Source organism: Podarcis tiliguerta (assembly GCF_965153285.1).
Source record: "Podarcis tiliguerta genome assembly, chromosome: 2".
Classification (NCBI taxonomy): domain Eukaryota; kingdom Metazoa; phylum Chordata; class Lepidosauria; order Squamata; family Lacertidae; genus Podarcis; species Podarcis tiliguerta.
Genome location: NC_139535.1, coordinates 82002636 through 82016339, shown reverse-complemented (window position 1 = coordinate 82016339; position 13704 = coordinate 82002636). Strand labels below are relative to the sequence as shown.

The 13704-nt window shown below is 44.3% G+C and overlaps 1 protein-coding gene across 7 annotated transcripts in view; it reads left to right on the top strand.

The window, feature by feature from the left end:
* Positions 1-241: 241 nt before the first annotated feature.
* The window catches only part of SHISA6 (shisa family member 6), a 257501-nt gene continuing 244038 nt past the window's right edge, over positions 242-13704 (top strand). For 3 of the 7 annotated variants that reach the window (XM_083429685.1, XM_083429680.1, XM_083429679.1), the window contains exons 1-2: positions 242-394; positions 897-1826. In XM_083429685.1, coding sequence (XP_083285811.1) covers positions 1171-1826 — 656 coding nt within the window. In that variant the 5' untranslated portion in view covers positions 242-394; positions 897-1170. The remainder of the gene's footprint in view (positions 395-896; positions 1827-13704) is intronic. The other 4 variants (XM_083429681.1, XM_083429683.1, XM_083429682.1 and 1 more) reach the window with 2 other exon arrangements.

Here is a 13704-nt window from a genome sequence, read left to right as displayed (position 1 = left end):
GGAGCTTCTCTCGCCAGTCCTGCAGAGGGTGGCCTCTGTGTGAAGAGAGCCCGAGAGCGGAGCAGGGCAGGGGTCTTTGGGCCTCGCTCCCCCCCACCCCGAAAGGCGGACTCTGTCCTGAGCCCCCACCCCCAGCTCCCTCGGCCATCGGCCCCTGGCGCCGCGGGGCTGCGACTCCTTCGCAGGGGGCCGGGACTGGGCGGGCCTAGAGAGGGAGGCAGGCGGGAGAGGCGGCGGCTCCTCGCGCAGCCTCTAGCTGTCCCCGCCCGCTCGACAGCAGCAGCTCCTCTCGAGCCCGTGCGAGCAGCGGCGGCGCAGGCAGCTCCGGCCAGCGCTCGGCGACGAGGATGCCCAGCCCGGCACCTCCGCAGTGCTCCCGCTCCGCCCCGGCATGGTGAGTGAGTGAGGGAAGGCAGGCAGGCAGGGGTGCGCGCAGGGTCGGCGGGCAAGGGCGAGGGAAGAAAGAGAGGAGGGGACGGAAGGTGGCCGGCCAGGGCTGCGTTCCGCGCTGCCTGCCAGCCCAAGGGTCGCTGCTGCTGCTGCTGCTGGTGGTGCTTCTTCTCGCCAGAGACGGTGCCAAGGGAATTCCCTGCCCGGTGAGCTTCTGGGAGCTGTTGCTGCCCCACTCTCCGCTTCGGCACTATTCTGTCCGGGCACAGCAGCCACACCTGCCTGCCCTCCTCTTCTTCCGTGGCACCCATGCCAGCTTGTGCGGGAGGTTTTCCTTCCACACCGAAGGCGACCCTCTGCCTGGATCTCTTAACTCCCTGGCCTCTTGGAGTAGGCCCCCTTGGAGGGGCAGCTGCTGCAGCACCCCCTGGCACGTCGACCCCCCCTTTCCCTTGCTCATTTTCTCCTGGGCCAGGTAGCCTCTGATGTCCTCTTCTCTCTTACAGCCCATCACAGGAGGAGCTGTGATCAGGTCGGGACTTTCCGAGTAAGAAGAGCCCATTCTTGCTCTGAAGCAGCCAAGTCGTGCCTCTTGCTTCTTGCCGGGATGAAGAGGCATCTCCAGAGACGGAGGATGGATCTGGGATGCTGCCAGTGAAGCGCCACTGAGGAGCGCCTGATTCCTACCCCTGTTCACCATCCATGGGGTGGCAGAGCCGAGATCCTTGATTGGGCTGGGCAGAGCCCTCTGCCTCCCAACTTTTGCTCCTCCGGCTCACCATGGGGTGGAGGCATCTCCTGTTGCTCCTGCCTCTTGCCCTGTACGCCTTGGCGCTGCTGCTAACCACACAGGCAGCTGGGCCCCTACGGACACCCAAGGGCAACCGGACACAGGGGGCAGCAGCCCCCCGACGACCTTACAAGCCGGCCAAGGAGCAACAGAACCAGACGCTAGCCAGCACACCACCATCTCCTGTGGCAGCTGGTAGTGGGGGAAACCGTGGGCGCAGTCCAGCAAGGGTGCCCTCCAACGTCAGCGCAGGCAGCTCTGTGCCAGCGTATGAGACATGCATGGGCTACTACGATGTGAGCGGGCAGTGGGACAAGGAGTTTGAGTGCAACAATTCCCAGAAGGATTTCCGCTACTGTTGCGGCACCTGCTATTACCGCTTTTGCTGCAACAAGCGCTCTGAGAAGCTGAATCAGGATAGGTGCCGGAATCAGGGCCCGCGCCCCAACACAGATCTAATGACCCCTGCCACTAGTAACGATGGAGCTGGAGGTATACCCAATGGGTATGACCCAAATGAGGACAACACGAATGCCACCGTCTACATTTCATGTGGTGCCATTGCCTTTGTTGTCATTGCAGGCATTTTTGCCAAGGTGGCCTATGACAAAGCACGACAGCCACCGCAGGAGATGAACATCCACAGGTGAGAACAGGGTGTGGATTCTGTACCTATTTACCTCCCCCACGACCTCTGCAATGAAAATGCATTAGTGAGAGTGAAGTATGAGCACTCAGTAATGACGGCATCCTATAGCATGGGAAGAATCCTCCTTTCTCACAGAAACACAGCTACTTCCCGTACCTTAGGTGATTAACAGTGGCCCAACTTTTTTCTCCTTATAAATGGGTTGGCTGTATTCCTTGATCTTCCATAGATCTCTGCTGTCCTGCAGTGAATGGAAGAAATAGTTCTCTTTAGGGTACTTGAGCCAGTCCTTTCACCTGCTGTACAGCATAGTTCCTTCTGTGTCCCAAGGAGCTAAGTACAGATGTAAAACTACTTTCTGGAAGAGATTGCCCCATATCCAGGCACCATATAGATCCCAAAAGAAATTGCTTTACAGCCAAGTAAGAGTAAGGAGTGGAGAGAGAGAGCCAATCTTTCTTCCCAGAACAATTGCCTCCTTTGCTCAGAATCTTCTTGCCTCCATATGGAGAACCATATATAGAGTCTTGCATGTTATACCATATATTCATATTTCTTCCCTTTTGTATTCTTGCTTAGTGAACAAAAAAATAATAATATACCATTTTCGTAACAGGGACAGGATATGCTATTGGGAAGTAGGTTTTCATTTCCAATTCTGGAAAAGGAGGTGGCTTAAAACACACACACTTCTCTGCTCCTTTAGTTTAACACTGGGTTAATAAAACAGACATAATGAACAGAAGTTAATTGGTACTGTAAGTGCAAATGTTTAAAATGGGTCTTCTAGTAAGAAGACTCTTTATAATGGATTCTGAACTAGTTACACTGAGATATGTATGTGGAGAGGGAGTTATGTTTTTAAAACTACTTACTCAAACTCGGATTACAGAGAGTTACAAAAGAAAATGTATGCATCATCACTTATAACAACTGTGGTGGAATTTACTCTGCAAAGAAATAAGTGTTTTCTTTAGGCTAGCTAGGCTGGGGAGGAGAAACAGAGAATCTTCTTATCTGAGATTCAGCTAATCTATATCTAGCTGCAGCTGGGGGAGCACCTTCTAAATGGATGGTGTAGGTGTCTCAATTCTCCAGCAATTGTGAGCATTATTTTATAGGCCAATTACCATAACCACCTGGCAAGTCTTACTTCGTAGGCTTTGAATCTAAGACCTTTAAATTTACTTCTTCAAAATCCAAAGACCTTTAAATGTGCTAACTGCAACAATCTTGATAAGGTCCTGAAATTAACAGGTGTTTAACCTTTTGTAATCTACCCCCATCTCTGACGTGTCCTTCAAATCCTCCATTTCTTCCAACCTTGTATGTTGTATCTACCTTTCGGCCATTTAGATTATTAACTTGCATTATCTCCACAGCAAAGCACAGACTTACATAATACCAAGCAGGCCTTAAGTAAGGAAATAGCTGCCCACAGTCAACAATGCTGAATGTTTTAAAAGCACAAATGAGGGAACCCCCTCCTTTCACATTTCAGCACTGCAGCTAAATATTAACTCTACATGAATGCACTATTTTCTATGTGGCTTTTGTTTCATATTAAAACAGGCTTCACTATCTTTTCACCCTCTTCAGACACCTCTTCAGATAAACACAAAACATGGACAGGGATTTTCCTTGCACCCATCCTAGTTTGTCTGTTCAGCACTGGACAGTTCCCTTTATATTGGTTAAGCTATACAAGCAGCTCATTGGGCTTCTGTTTTACATCTCACATGGGTTCCATCTGTTCTCCCCAAACTTAAACAACTGTTGCTGTCTACTATAACTATTCTTCTTGTTCCTCTTTCCTCCCTCCCCTTTGCCACCTGTTCATCCTTCATCACTCAGCAGCCCACCCAACCCTTAGTATCTTGGCACAAATACATATTCACTCCCTGGGTTCTCTGATCCCAGTGTTCCCCCTGGTACTTCCTTGTGGCTAGCATTCTGTGTGCCCAGTTACTTCTTGTTTGTAATGCTCAAAAGCTAGAAAAAAGGGAAAGTTTTCCTTCTCCCATGCTAACTGCAACAGGACTCACCTTACTGTGTCTGTTACCAAGCTACTCTTGTCACATACCCCATGATATTTTGGGAAGGAGACCCATCACTCTGCTTTTTGATAGATTTGTTTTTATATTGTTTAAATTCTACTATAGTTTAAATACTTTAAAGCTATTACCTTTTATATGTTTTTAGCTTTATTTATTTTATCTCTGTTGTTTTGATTTCTGTAAGCCACCTTGAGTCCCAGTCTTGATAAAATGCAAGATATAAATAGATACAGTAATAATAATAATAATAATAATAATAATAATAGTAACCTTGTATTCCTCCCTCATTAGCTGCAATCATAAGCAACTGTTCCAACTCCTTCTATTTTTCAGCACTTCTGGGGTATTATAAAGTAACACCTGAAAGCCAAAAATGACACACAGTGGTTTTTTTCAAAACGAGAAGGGTAGGGAGTGTTGCGTAGCAGGAATACATTTGAAATGTGTAAAGTCAAATGTGTGCCCTTCATTTTACCTCTGTGAATGGCCACCATCTCTCTCCAACTGATATCCACCATTGAGGCAGGACCCCAGAACCATGCCAAATTATTAAAGTTTGGGCATATGTGCCTCACAAATGTAAGCATGTAAAACATTATATATTGAGATATATTTTAAAAATATGCAACAAGAACAATCTTCCTAACAGAGAAAAAAAACTGTCATTGCACAACTATCATTCATTTAAGTCATCAGTTAAAGACTGTGTTTTGTCAAAATACTTGACCACAATTTTTTAAGTAAAAGACAAGTGTCCTTTCCCTAGTTGCATGGAATACCAGCATGCCTGTAGGTAAATTCTCAACACAGCCCCCATCCCTGCAAAGGCTCCATTTATAGTCTTTTTTTCTGATCTATAAGACCTAAAAACAATTTCCTTTAATTTCTCTCTCTTGCCTACTATCTAATATGCAGTGAAGGGCAACTAACTCATCAGTTGGTACAAGTTATCACAGCTACACATAAACCACACACTGAATCCGAACCTTCCTGACAAACCTCAGCTACAACTGCAATCTTAAGGTTTCTGTTCTGAAGGGTTATGCCAGGACAGAGTTTGAATCTAGAACACCCTTGGCTCTTAGTCAATACTTTATGGTTGCTCATACTTATGCCACACAACCCAAAATTGACACAGTCAGAAAATGGGGGTAAAAAATGATTTTTATTGCAGTTTCGATAGAGTCCTGGTGGCTAGCAGAAGCTGAGTGTGTGCATCTTTGGCGTATAATACTGAAAGAGGCTCTTGTTTGTTTCAATGGCTGTTCTGCTGAAGCCAGCATGTCTCAGTGAACAAATGACATCTCTGATGAATTTGGAAACCTACCACATGTTCCTCTTTCCCACATGTTCCTTTTGCTACATATAATGCCAGGGGGTTGGAGACCTCCCATTAAAATCATAGGGAGCCCTGTCAGCCCTGTCTAAACACCTCTTGTCATTTCTATTCCTTTGAAGTTCCCATTTGCTTTTTTAAAAGATGAATTCTAAATTGTGAAATGAATCACCTGTATGGAGATGAAGGGCATGAAAGAATGAATGACAGAGTGAGCGTTTGCGGGGGGGAATGACTTCAAATATCTTTGAAAAGAGTTGATTGACTTTTATTATTAGAATATAGTAGATGACAAAAGATTATACCTTTCAGAGACGTTTAACCTAAATTTGATCAACAGTGGCACAATGGTTTAAATATTGTGAAGCACTGATCCAGCTTTCGGGATGGGGTGGGGAATCTCTTCTAGCTCAAGGGCCACGTTCCCTTGTGGGCCACATGTCTGTGATGGGCAGGGCTAGAAGTGGGAAGAGCAGTGGATTTGACTCTTACCTTCATACAGATGTTCCTCTATATTCCATCCAGAGGCTTTGCACATGTACATACAGACATCTATTTATTCATGCTACATCCAGACAAGCAAAAGGCACTGTTACAGTTCAGAGATACATGGCATCCAGCAAAAGCACTTGAGGAGGACACAGAGTAAGGTCAGGGGAGGGCATGGCCTTATGGCATTCCTAAGAGAGAGAGAGGCCTAGATGTCCACATATCTGAGGTTCCCCACTCCTGCACTAGGGGCTGCATGGCCTGTTGTTTGTCTCTGTTTTAAAGGTGACAAAACCACACCTGTCAAGGCATGACAACTCTTGATACCATGACTAGTATGCTCCTGTTTCCCACAGTTATGCACAGGTCTTGGGTCTCTAGAGATGACTAAATGGTGAAAAGTTGGGGGATAGGAACAGGAATATTGCACCTGTTCTTATGAGCTCTGATGGAATGTTGGTGATGCAGATGGAACAGGGAAGGCAGTAATGGTTGGTTGTATTCCAAACTGGGTTGGGGACTGCGCAGTCATCCAGCAATTGCAAGCACCTTTTCAGATTCAAGTGTGTGATGAATACAATACTTGCTGCAAATAGCACAATGGTTTAACTTAAAACTGTTTTCTTAAAAAAAGGGGGGGGCTCATTATATGCCCAATGCTGTTTCTATGGATTTTAGTGGGAAGGATATCAAGCCCTAAATTGCAATGGATTTCACTTAGTTTAGAATTTGATAGAGGGCATGTAGGTACTGCGACAATTCTTATTTAGCTCTTTGAGGAAGCAGCATTAGGTCAGTGAGAGGAACTTCCAGATGGATACCAGGCCTTTCAGTTGCTTATGACACAATTGCAATCTCATCTGTGCATGAAGAATTGCCACTGCTGCTGGGTCTTGTGAAGAGTGCATTTCACAACTGGAAAGAAAAACTTGTTTTTGTCATTTTCTTTCTCAAAAAGCAACACTATCCATGTTCTTGGAGGGTGGCATTGCCCAATGAACATTCAAGATGATTTTAAAAAATAGTTATAAGTGAGATTAGTTGGCATAAGTCTATGTGCATATATTTCTTACTATATCCAGGAAGGGTTCCAATCTATAGAAAACATAATGTAGCTCAAATGTCAGGCCAAGCATGGATTGTAGTTTTGACTTGCCTAGAGCAAAACAAAGAACTTCTAAACAATACTAAAATTTATTTATAAAGGCAAAATTTCAAGCATATTAAAAGAAACATAAAATAGCATCCTGAGCATTTCACCAATTTCATCTACATTTTTAAAAAAAATATTTGGCGCTTCTATGTTAATTGCATAAACATAGCTACCTTTTTCATTCAGTCAGATTGGATGCAAAATATATGGGGAGAAATCATGTTCATATTGTCATAACAGGTAGGACTCTACAGTTTTTTCTCTTTTCCTGGGGCATCTGTTCACAGAATCATAGAACTGTAGAGTTGGAAGGAACCCTTTGGGTCATCTACGCCAACTCCCTTCAATGCAAGAATCACAACTAAAGAATCCCTGACAAATAGCCATCCGACCCTGTTTAAAAACTACCACCACCTCCTGAGGTAGTCCTTTCCACTGTCAAACAGCTTTTACTGTCAGAAAATTATTCCTAATTGCTAGTCAGAATCTCCTTTAGTCAGAATCCTTTATGGTTACTTGCTTAACCATATTCATACATTTTATTTAACTTACTTCTGACTGCACAGGTACTTATGGCAAGGTGAATTTTAGAAGTCTTTTCATGCTTGTTGTTTGGTGAGCACAGATCGTGCAACCATGAAGGTTTCCTTTTAGCCTTCATGTTCTGCAATTCCGAACACTGCTGTTAGACTTTCCCCAGAGCTTCCCCCTCCATAAAATGATCTGGATTCTAAACTAATTCTGCTACTGAGGCATATAGCCCAGAAATAGCTGTGCAATGATCTTGCCCAAGTAAAGAAGAGATTTGTATTTGTTGCCTTCCATTTCTGCCTCTCTCACACATGTTAGTTTAAATAGTGGGACTTCAGCCTTGAGTGGATTATTGTAAACAGAGTTGGTCTGCCTCAGAATCAACGAGTGTGTATGTCTATGTGTATACCAAAAAAGTGCTCTAAATCAGGCCCTATATATGTTTAAGTCTGCACCCGAAACACACAAAACACCCCAAAACTCTAAGTGCATACTTTGTTCTCACCATACTCCAGTGATACTTGGTGGATATTTCAGGGTATGCTGCATATTTCTGATGTGGCTATGGATGGAACACTGCACACATTATCTGTCTTCCTCCTATCTAATTAATTTCCCTGAAATGTGGCAGCTTTATATTTTGCTGTCTCCGAAGTTAGGTTTACATCTTCTAGTACTTACCAATGTTGCTTCCTTTTCTCCTGCTTCTGTTAAATTCATATTGACGCTCTTGGTCATGTTGGCAGATGCTTCTGGGATTCCTCCAAAGCACGAATTCTTCTGTGCCATGAGCTTTTGCTCACATTTGCATTAGCCTGGGCTAGTGCAAATCCATAGGTCATTTTTATATTAGATGTGCACTGCTGCACAACAGACCCTGGTGATTTTGCATTTAACTGCAACATCCCTATTTTCACTCTCAGGAACAGTGTTGGCAGCTGGCTGCCTCACATCACTCAGCATTCCTAACTGGGCATGTATTGTATTGTTGGATCGGCAGGAGCCAACACTTCAGATGTAGCTTGAGAGTACTGTAGTATTTTTCTACCCAGAAATAAGTTTGAACTCTACCTTTTTGCCACATAACAATCGAACTCGCCTGTAAGTGTGTTACTCCTCTAAGCTATACCTTATGATTCTTAGCCCCTGTAAGTCATATGCTGATTTATTGTTAGCCATGATTTGGATATGTGTGACAGAGGAGATGTTAGTAATTTACTGGCTGTTGGACTTACCTTTATCGCCGATTGTAACTAGAGAGTTGGGGGGGGGGGGGACAGAAGTCCTTTGACCATGTAGAAACACCAACATACTTTTATTTCAGGAATGTGACCCTGGCCTCCTAAACATGTACTGCCCACAGCCATCACACTCAGCTGAGATAATTTTAGTTGCCAGCTGTGTTTTCATTTCTGTTGCTAGAGTTTGGTTGTGTAATGTTGTTGTGGACCTCTGAATTAGAGTTGCATTTCTGCGATGGTCTGTGTACATCTCTCTGCAGCATCCCTTACTTGAGACTCTAGTTACAGACAGGATCCAGGAACAAGAGATACTACAACAGAAATGCTACTAATTTTGTTGAGCCTGCATTTTTGTTTTGGGTCAGCCTTGATTTTCCCCATCAAATTATTCTGCCCTGTCATGCACAAGCACCTACATGCGAGAAGTAATGGCGTCTAACCATTAGTGAGGTGCATTTCAATGGATTTCTATTAATTTCCTGCCTCTATATAGTGCACCAAGCTAATAACATTACAAGCTGGAATTCATTCAGAGCTTTTTGAAGCTTTGCTAATTAGGAGAAAACCTGTCAGTGCCAATGGGGCTGTATTGGTGTTTTAAAGAAAACTCTGGCTCCATCCATCACTTAAGCTTTGCTGAGGTCTACACAGTCACAAGAATGTTCCTCTCTCACACTCTGACTGAATTTTATAGTATAAGTTAACGTTCCATAGCCCTTTCCAGTTTCCTAGCCACAAGCTGCTATTTCTACACAGGAACACCATTGACACATGATGCAGAGTGTGTGTCTTTTGTACCCAAGAATTTCAAGTAGAAAATGTATTTAAAAAACCAAAACAGTCAAATGTTTGGAGTGAGCAATGCTTGATGTCAACTGGCCATACTTGCATCTCCACTAGAAAGGCATCTGCTCTTTCACATGAGGTTCCCCTCAGTGTCATGCTTCAGTCTAAACAAACAAACAAACAAAAAATCCTTCCAGTAGCACCTTAGAGACCAACTAAGTTTGTTATTGGTATGAGCTTTCATGTGCATGCACACTTCTTCAGATATGCTTCAGTCTGTTTGTCTTCTTTACTAACCCCTTTTCAAAGTGACAGTGGCTCTTCATTGTGCAGGCTTATTATGATACATGGATGTGAGTAATCTCAGTACTTGAACCTGCAGCCCACTCACTCGGCACGTACATTGTGAACCACCAACGTATGCCCTTCTCAACAGCCATAAGCAGGATACAATAGTACACAGACAGATTCACAAACAGACACATGCATGCAGAGATCTAAAGCCTGAAACACGCACCATTCCGTTACTTTTTATTTTTATGTTCACAAATGACATTTTATAACATGTGCTTCCAAATCCTCTCTAGGAAACTCTCTGTAACACCACAGGAAATGCATAGATGTGCCTATATGTTTGGGTTCTGGAGGGGAAATGGAAGAGATGGGCAGGGAAGTGGGGCATTGAACTGAATATCTGCTTCCTGTGAAGTGTGGTGTAACATACATTCAGGAACCTAGGAAGTTTTCAGTACTGTGCTGTTAAAACCGATGAGTATATAAACCAGGCCAGAATCAATTTGACAAACGGGCTGCCTGCTTGGATAGCATTTTGAACTTTCCATGACACTCGGGCAGCCTGAAGATGGGTACCAGACTGACCGATGAATGGCAGATAGTTCAGCAAAATCCTGACAGCCTGTTCCTCATCCCCCCTCCCTCTGTGTCCCACGGGAGATGCATCCTTTCAGGTGAGCTGCCCGGTTGTCTGCATGAATAAGCTCTGACAGCCTCTTGCCTCTGGCCAGGCAGCATAAAAAGTGAGTATAGGAAGCCACTGCTATCTCTTGGAAGGCTGTGATGGATTTCAGCAAGCTCACCACCACCTAGGCCCAATTCCAGCACATAGATTTGCATGAAGGGACTCTTCCTACTCAAGGAGGGCTTGGTTTCAAATGAGGGCAATTAGAATACTTTGTCTTTGGTCCTTGGCTTTTCCTGAAGTCTTCTTCACAAATTCACACAAATAGTGTGAAGTCTTCTTCACACTATTGCTACAACTGAGCAATCTCTCATGTCAATATAAGGTGTAAATTCTCCCTCAATGAAGTAGAATCTTAGTGGGGCAGTTAATGGATGCCCATGCAAACAATAGGCTATTCACAGAAACAACCCTGTTCCTCTCACAGTTACATGGCAAAGAGGAGTTGACCAGTGATAGCTACTTATTTCATGTGCATCAACGATACACTAATGATAGTCATTGGTACCAACTGCTGACATGTTTTGGCAATGAGCAGAAGGTGTCCTATGCACTGTCCTTATATTAATCTATGGTTTCAGTCATGGGTATGAGAGGGATGCAGTGCAAATGTTATCGCCCACCCAGATCTGGGTGACTTTCCACTGAAAGGGCTGCCACACAATAGTTAACTGTTCTGAGAAAGGTAGGAGCAGAAGAAAGATATTAGACTATGGTTTGTGGGTTTTCACTGTAAACAGCTGGTAAATGGCTACATCTGGACTCAGAAATTGCAGCAGAGTTCTGTTGTACAAAAGGTTACATCCCTCTCTGCGGGACCCTTTGGATTGCTAATAGGAAGAGATTAGCTGGCACCCTCTGTAAAGTACCCTGACTCATCTTGGGGAAAACAACAAACATGTACCAGAGGTGGGAGAACGCAGTGAGAGGCAAGGAGGGGATGGTGAATAAGTTGGAGAGAGAAAAGAAATATGCTCCTATCACAATTATCAGGGTTAAAAAGGTAAAGGTAAAGGGACCCCTGACTGTTAGGTCCAGTCGCGGACGACTCTGGGGTTGCCGCGTTCATCTCGCTTTATTCGCCGAGGGAGCTGGCGTACAGCTTCCCGGTCATGTGGCCAGCATGACTAAGCCACTTCTGGCGAAGCAGAGCAGCGCATGGAAATGCCATTTACCTTCCTGCCAGAGTGGTACCTATTTATCTACTTGCACTTTGACGTGCTTTTGAACTGCTAGGTTAGCAGGAGCAGGGACCAAGCAACGGGAGCTCACCTCATCGTGGGGATTCAAACTGCCAACCTTCCGATTGGCAAGTCCTAAGCTCTGTGGTTTAATCCACAGCACCACCCGCGTCCCGTTTATCAGGGTTAGCGTATCTTAAAAAGAGAGGCATGGAGCAGTCTGGAGATACAAAAGACATCTTGTTACTGAGAAGGGGCTTATTTATGGACATTAACCTAAATTTGCAAGGTGATTAGAGGCATTACCTGGATCAGTTAGGATACCAGGTGCTGGGGGATTAATTAGCCTCATGTACACCTGCTCATGTTTGTGGTTTGCATTGTCCAATTGCTTACCATTATCTTTTCAAGGTCAGCGTTACCTTACCATTATCAGGTTTATACCTCTGTTTTGTCACAATGATAGGTGTATTCATTGCTCTGATCAAGCTAGATCACACAAACACATAGCCTTGGGGGCATGTACAAAGTTCCAGCTGAACTGATCTTCTCAGCAACAACAGCCCAAGTTAAGTCAACATAGTTATCTTGCACCCCAGCATTAGAATTCAGCTCCTGAGGATCTCGCTCAAAATTGGATGTGTCATGATGAGCTATTATCTGAAGAGATGAATGTGCCTCTACGCCAGCCTGGCTCTCCCATCTGCTCAGATAGGTGAAGCATCCTCTTAGGCAAGATTTGTTTTTCTGATCTAAGATGTATTATTGGCACAAAATGCCTTTCAGTTGTGTCATAGCTCAAGCCTGCAGCGCTTACGCAAGTAAGTAGGCTGCCTTTGGCTCCTGTTGAGATGAGGTTGGCAAGATCAAGCCCCTCATATTTGGTTCTCATTCCCATTGCTCTCTTCTGCAGTTGGGAAGCAATCAACTGAAATGTTGCATGTTGCGTGTGTGGTAGAATAGACGTAGCCATCAAGCGTGCATGATATCATACCAGGGAGGAGTTTGCTTCTCTTACTTAATGTTATTGGTGGCAGGGTGTGTGTGTGTTGGAAGTTGCTCACAAACATCATTGTGATTTAATTAGAAAGCAACTAATCATCACGCGTTGGGTTTGCATTTGTGGTTCTGTCTTAATGCCAAACGATACAAAGTGAGGAAGGAAGTGGCATAGAGAGAGCATTTCTTATTGGCTGGGCTACAGAATGAGCACATGCAGATTGATAGGTCATTCCTATGGCTGAGCAAGCCCGAACCATGGTTTTGTTCATAAATGTGGAATTCTGCTGACACAGGTGCTGTGCTCCCCAAGCTGCTTGGGACAGCCTCACCGCCTTCAGTTCAGATACCAAAACAAAATGTAGACTGCAGCTGTAGCTCCACTTGTGTAATCTAAAGTTGGACGGTGCAGCAGAAAAACGAGTATTACAGGGAAAGTATTTCAATAATCAAATGTTCTTTTCCTGAATTAGGCTCTTCACTCTCCCCCTTTACTATCTGTCACCTTTGGTTAGGCAGCTCATCTCCCCAATCATCACTTCTTTTCCTTTCCTTTTATTCCATAAACAGACTAACATACTATTATTTCAGAAAAAGGGTGCAAAAATGAGCTTTCCCCCCCTTTTTTTTGCTTAGTGCTAAGTGATGTTTATCTTGTTTATAGCAGTGGTTAGTAAATTGTTCTATTTCTCCTGTAATAGTATTGTGCTTCATGTGAAAACCAGCTCCTGATGCATAGCTTTCTCAACACAGGCACAGAGAGGGAGAAAATGTGAGGGTTTGGATGTCAGACCATAGGATTCTACTTTGTGGACAGACAGTAAGCAAGAGAAATGCCTTCCTTCTCAGTGATGCTATGCATTAGTATTCCCTTTGCAATAGTTGTTCTTGGTGAATGCAAACAGGCTATCCAGAAAGACAATATGGGATGGAACCCTACAGAATCCAAACGCTGTGACCTGCCACATGCCATGCCACTGCTGCTCTGCCTTTACCAGCTAGGATCTTCTTGCCAGTAGTTTAGATCCTCTGGTTCAGCTCCTGAGTGGATCACTTCTGCAACCTAACTTTTAGTTCTCAGCCAAGACTGAAGGCCTTATTCCCAAGAATACCATTATAATAC